This window comes from Nesoenas mayeri (genome assembly GCF_963082525.1).
Source record: "Nesoenas mayeri genome assembly, chromosome: 2".
In the NCBI taxonomy this organism is placed as follows: Eukaryota; Metazoa; Chordata; class Aves; order Columbiformes; family Columbidae; genus Nesoenas; species Nesoenas mayeri.
In genome coordinates, this window is record NC_137543.1 from 38,885,613 (window position 1) to 38,892,580 (window position 6,968).

At 38.8% G+C, this 6,968-nt stretch overlaps 1 protein-coding gene across 1 annotated transcript in view; it reads right to left on the reverse strand.

Annotated features, from left to right (window-relative positions):
- Nucleotides 1-635: 635 nt before the first annotated feature.
- The window catches only part of NKAIN3 (sodium/potassium transporting ATPase interacting 3), a gene marked incomplete at both ends in the record, with an annotated part of 328,253 nt that continues 321,920 nt past the window's right edge, over nt 636-6,968 (reverse strand). The window contains one exon of the mRNA XM_080340111.1: nt 636-707. Within this exon, the coding sequence (XP_080196237.1) occupies nt 636-707 (72 nt within the window). The remainder of the gene's footprint in view (nt 708-6,968) is intronic.

Here is a 6,968-nt window from a genome sequence, read left to right on the forward strand (position 1 = left end):
ATTCAGATTTTTCTAGTGCCCATTTAATGACTTTTGATAAATATTTTTGAAAGGTGAAATTTGAAAAAAAGTTTGAAATTTTCAAACTTTTTCAACAATATGGGTATGTATATAAAAGTTTTCTTGATAAAGGAAGGTTAGGAACATGGGGTCAGCATTTCAGATGTATGACCTAGTTACTCGTAACTGTTGAACAGGTCTATCTAATTACTGATCAGAGTGATACTGTACACTGTAAATGGCTTGAACTGTCATCTGCATTAACTGTACTGCTGATAAAACTGTCATTTTTAAAGAAAAGATTAAATATTTTCAGGAGCTTTAATAGAAATTCAAATGTATGTACACAAAAATTATATTTATATATATATATATATGCAACATAGATCAAAGGCTTTTCAACATTACGACCCACTTATGCAAGTAGTTCACAGATCCCTATGAAGAAGTTTAGTAAGCACAATTCTGATACCTAAATAAGGTTGTGGTACCTAAATAAGTATGTGTCTGAGCAAAACCAGTGTGCTTGAATGCCAGATTCTGCTATTTTTCAAACATTGTTCTTCACCTTGGTAGCTAATGCAAGACTAAGTGTCACCCCAGGTACTATGGCTCCAGAAATGGAGAGGTGTGTATCAGTACTTACAGCTGTCCTCTTCCTCCATGAAAATACTGATCACGTAACAGGCATACACAAATCCAATGAGCTGCATGAAAGAGGAGGAAAAGCAATCATTAGATTAGATTGAACACTCATTAAGCTTTTAGTACAATGCTATTATGTATAAACACAGGTATCACATTTGTATTTACATAAGATTTGCTTTCATTTCCTGAATTCATATGTAAATTTCAGTGCAAGTGGTCACAAACAGCCCAGTTAAAGAGACTTTCTCTCTTTTGTTCATGTTTTATTATATTTTAAAATATTTTGCTAGCATCACTGAGGTCAGTATTGATGAAGACTACTATTGAGTAATACTGATGGAAAACTCTTGGACCTTGATGGTCAGCTGTTACTTACATTCCTGTTTCTTGAGTACCTCTGCTCTCACCTGACTTTGTCCACATGAATGTGGGCCTCCTAAGCACCTAATTATGTATTAAAAAGACAAAATATTTGTTGACTACTACAGAATTCAGTTGTAGTAAAGTCCATACCCACAAGAATCCACAAGAGATATCTTTTTGTGTTGCTTAAGGTGTCCCAGTGAAGAAATGCTTGGCAAAAATTTAATTTGATATGTGAAATGTCATGATGTAGCTAAACAGTAAAGCTGGGGTATGATTCACCAGCATTAGGAAACATCTTATCAGAAAGGCCTATCAGTAAAACACATTAACTATGCAAGAAATGAGCAGAGTCATTTCCTCAAAGGACAACATCAGCAAAATCGTGTCATTATTTTAACAGCAGCTTCCACAAAAACATCCTTCTCAACCCAGATCTGTGTCACTTGTGCCACTCAGATTAAGTGACTAAGATCTTTAGGATCGGGGAATGGAAATTCCTCTCATTTGCTTCCTATTTAGACAAAATGTTTTCTTATGAACACCAGAAAAAGAAGAAAATCCAACTGGGCAAGGAAACCTGTTAAACTTCACTGCCTAGACATGTCCATGCTTGAGAAAATATTGTTTGCGTAGCTGTACACAACTTGTACTATCTGAAAGCCTTGAAAAGGCTGTTCATGAGAGATTTCTAAAATAACCCAGAGATTAGTTTTAAGAAAACTCCTTTTTCTCTGGTGCATTCAAAAAAATCTAATTAAAATTGTTCTTCTAAGTGTGTCATGGATCAACTATCTGAGAAAGAGGTAATTTAATAGTATCTAGACAGGTATAAGCTCCTTCAGAAGCACAGAAATGATTCCAACCTGCTTTCTGGCTGGGCTACAAGCAGCTCCAAGAGCTTCTCTGCAGACAAAAAGCTTGTCCACACAAGGGAATTCAGGGAAGTTAAGATGAATGAACTAAAGCTGTGAAATCAATGCACGTAAGATAAAGTACATTAAATCCCTGTGTGGCCTTTCCCATTCAGAAATAAAGTGGCCTTAGTTCACTGTAGCTTAATCCTCCTCCAAGGGATTAATCTTCCCCATGGAGAATTAAGCTACGGTGCACTAAAGCGGAGTTACTTGTGAATGAGAGCAGTCTCAGCGCTGCGGCACTGTCCTGCTGGAGCTTCCTCTCCAGGGCATTCATCTCACTGGTGTCTTGGGAAAGTGAATTTAATTCAACTTTCCTCTCACCCTGAGCAGACTGCAGCATTGGCAGCTTCCTTGGCTTTTTTAGGGTTCAATTTACTGGGGTGGTATTGCCACAGCTTCTATCAGGCAGACACCAATTCATTGTATGGGTGCTCTGAGCCAGAAAAATGCAAACCAGCTCTGGCAGAGGTGCTAGTGGGAGACAGTTCAGACCAAGCTGTGGCTGAGCTACCAAGGCCCGCTGTGCTTGGTATCATGGGGCCTCACTTAGATGGGACCCAGAGCCACTGTGGGCTGGCTGGCTCTGTGTGAGCCCACATGTACCTGCTGAACACTGTGTGGGCAGATAAGAGGGGTCCAGCCTCCCGATACTAGTGAAAATGAGATCTTGTGGTTCTGCTGCCCTGCACCTCCAGGATGAGGGCTGGCTTATGGGCTCCTTGACAGATTAACCACATTTTTCCCCTAAACTTCAGTTTACTACATCTTTCAGCCATGACTACTGAAACAATATGATATAAAGGCTTCCAAGGAATCAAAAAAACCAGTCTTACTTGAGGTATATTGCTTGTGCCACCTGAACATTACGATTAAAAAAATATTGCATTAGTATCACACAAATATCAGAATCATAGAATCATTTCAGTTGGAGGAGACCCTCATGATCATAGAGTCCAACCATAATCTAATCTAACTCTAGCACTAAACCATGTCCCTAAGAGCCTCGTCTAAATGCCTTTTAAACACCTCCACGGATGGTGACTCCAACACTTCCCTGGGCAGCCTATTCCAATGCCCAACAACCCTTTCCATGAAGAATTTTTTCCTAATATCCAATCTAAACCTCTCCTGGCGCAACTCGAGGCCATTTCCTCTTGTCCTAACACTTGCTACTTGAGAGAAAAGACGAACACCCTCCATGCTACAACCTTCTTTTAGATAGTTGTAGACAGCGATAAGGTCTCCCCTCAGCCTCCTTTTCTCCAGGCTGAACAGCCCCAGTTCCCTCAGCTGCTCCTCATCAGACTTATGCTACAAACCCAGGTGATTTTTCATAAGGGAACAGCACCTGTTTATCTACCGCATTTCCTGTTCACCATTTGTGTTGTGCAATTTGTCTGTGTAAGTCACTTGGTTTTATTTCTTTTCCCTAAACATAACTGAAATATTTTGAAGAGTAAAACTGCTGAATGAATAATGAACATGATAAAAATTAACTGTAGAACAGCTTTTGGGTGAAATGTTTGTAAAGGAAGAACAAATAGTTAGAATTATTTACCATTTTCCAATCATGTATGTCTTTCCTTTTTGTCCCTTACTATTGGTATTCTGTCTTAAATTAACTTCACTTTTACGAATGTGATTCCTTCTTGATATGTGCATGTGTACTCCATATCCATGCATATTATGTAAAACATCTACCTGCAAGGGCTTCCAGCAAATTTCTTACATGTCTAAGCTATCGGACAGGTGAATAAAGCACACAGAGACTTGAACTCTAATATGTAATCAACCACCCAACATAAAGAAAAAAGTAACAAGAAAAAATACTCTAAGAGGTCTTCCCTCCAAGAAAGTATGGGACATGGCAAACTTGATTGTTTTAACAGTCCAAGCAGCTACACATTGCTCTCAGTAGATATTCTCCTCAAAGTAAATATTTTCCCACTCTCTTTAGTGTTTGAAACACACATTGTCTCATCTATGACTTTATTGCAAAATCAGCAGCGTCTCCTTGCTTCTTAATATTTCTTTATATTTCTCATCATTAGTAGATAAATATTCCCCAGTCAGATAGAAATCACTGTCACTTGTTGTGTTTATGGCATATACTTGTTTAAAATATACCATTTCCCTCCATCTGTCTAGTTATTAATACCAGGAAAAATAATAATAAAAAACACATTAAACCTCTCTCAATTTCATGGTCTATTCAGGACGAAAAGAAAGATCGGGTCTCTGATGACACCAGGAGGTATCATAACCCACCATATTTCAAGAATATCTTTCTGTAATTAAGAGGCAGAATACACATTTCTGAAAAAATTAAGCAACAAAGAGGAAAAAGAGCCCTTTAGCATCAATTGTCAGGTGGTGCTGTTCAGAGTGGGACAGCAATGTTCGGCTTGTAACTAACACAGTAGTAATTATGGTTGGGTAATTGATATCTACAGTACAATTAACATGAAGTGATAAAGTGGGAATATACCCTTCTACAGATGAGACCTCTTTCCGGATCCTTAAACAGAGTTACAGCCATCACAGTGTGAATATTTTTATAAATTAATTAATTAAAATCTCTTCTTTTGCTTTATTGATGAACACACTAATAAAATATTTATTCCAACAAATTGCTTTTACTATCTTGATTAACCTAGCTGCTGTTTAATTAATAATGTTATGCTCATGTGAACCCATCTAGCCATCATGTTAATTGCCAATTTGCAGTGAGCTGACTGATGTGTACTGCCCAGTTTCTGGATAGTGGAAGCATTGGCTATTGGCCTGGCACCAAGTGATAGATTTAAATGTGTGTTCTCTGATAACTAAAGAAAATGTGATGCAAATGAGAAGGAAGATACTTAATTTGCTCATCTTGGGTTTCAGGAATCATTCAAAGAGACCAATGAAGTGGTTGGTACAGGATATCTAAAGCATCAAAGGTCACTAACACATGTAAGTAGGAACCTCTGTCTTGATTCAGAGAGCAATTTAGATACCAAGGCAGACTTGTCTTGACAATGTTGAGTTTCAAGGCATGGAAAACCTCTGGGATCTCTGCACTATACAGGGGACTGCCTGTCTTGCCTGTCTCGTAAGCTGTCTCAGTAACTCTCTAGTAAACTGTCTCAGAAGACACTTGCCAGTGCTATTCTGCAGAAAATCAAGTGGGAAACTGTGGAAACAGGCTATTGTCCCTTGCTTTCATACAGCTACACAGTTGTTAGGGTACACATCTTGCTCTAGAGACAATAAAGAATACATCAAATACTCAGATATTTCATGGAATCACAAAATGGTTCTGATGGAAGGGACCTGTACAGATAATCTGGTAAAACCCCTCTGTTGTGGGCAGGAACATCTATATCAGGTTGCTCAAAGCCCCCACCAATCTAACTTTTAACACTTCCAGGGATGAAGCATCCACAACTGCTCTGGACAACCTGTTTCAGTATCTCATGAGTCTCATAGTAAAATATTTCTTACTCAGGTCCAGCCTAAATCTACCCTCTTTCATTTTAAAACCATTGCCCCTTGTCCTCTCACTACAGACCATGGTAAAAAGACTCTCTCCATCTTTCTTATAAGCTCCCTTTGTTTATTGAAAGGCCACAATAATGTCTCCCTGGCACTAAATAACCCAAATTATTTTAGCCCTCTAATGCTCATGGCCCTCCCCTGGACCTGCTCATACAGATACATATTTTTGTTGTTCTGGGAACCTCAGAGCCGGACACAGTACTGCAGGTGGGGATCTCATGACAGAGGAGTAAAGGGCCAGAATCACCTCCCTCAAACTGTTGGCCACACATCTTGTGATGCAGTCCGGGGTATGGTTGGCTTTCTGGGCTGCAGGTGCATGTCATGTTTAGTTTTTCATACATCAGGATCCCCAAGTCCTTCTCAGCAGTGTTGCTCTGATATCCCAGAGCCTGTGATTATATTGGAGGTTGGCCAAAGCCAGGTGCAGGACGTTGCACTTGGTCTTGTTGAACTCCATGAGGCTTGCACAGGCCTATTCCTTGATCCTGCCAAGGTCCCTCTGGGTGGCATCTCTTCCCTCCAGCATATCAACTGCCCCACTCAGCCTGGTGTCACCAGAAAACTTGCTGAGGGTGCATTCAATCCTGCTGTGTCACTAATGAAGATATTAAACAGTACTGGTCCCAGTATGGACCTCTGAGGGACATCACTTGTTACTGATTTCCATTTGGAGCCATACCTCTTTGGATATGGCCATCTAGTATTTTCAGAACCATCAGTATTTTCATACCAAAAACCTTATTTCTTCAATGACTAGCTGGTAAATGTTGCTCACATTCTACAAATTATAGTGATGAGCAGGTTCAGGGTGTAGGAAACAATTGTCACCTGGGCTAAGCTGGCAGAGACTTCAGTGTGGAGTGCACAAAGGGATTTCTTATTAGTGGAACATGGGTACATTTATATGATGCTATTATCAATGTTTTTGGATAATTAATTTTTTGCTAATAGCCTTAGGTAGAAATGAAGTAGTAGTCTCTATCTGACTCCTGGGCAGCATAGTCTCCAGAGGACCTATATGCTTTAGGCTAACTAAAATCTCTAGGCTTAAGCTATGGACATCTGCATGAAATATAAATGTCTAGTTTAATAGAAGTGAAATTAGATTATATAATTGTCCATCATTAAACTGTAAGAAACTATGAAAACATGCAAGAAATTAAAAACCTAATCATCTGAGCAAATATATGCTGTGCCATATAATTGCTTTAATAAATGAGTATGCCTATAATACACTCTATTAAAAAGAATCAAACTGAGTGTAAAATGTATATTTACTTGCAAATTAATGTATTTTAATAGTTACCAGTTAATGTGGATTAACCTTTCCTTAGGAAAACTAGGACAAATGCAAAATAAACTTAGAAGCGATTATTTAAATCAAGGCTATTGTCTGTAGACTGAAATACTTTCTATTAAAATCGATGATTTAGCTAATTTTGATTGGAAGCTTTCTGCTTGGCTTTGTCGTCATCAGTTGTGGCCTTTAAATCC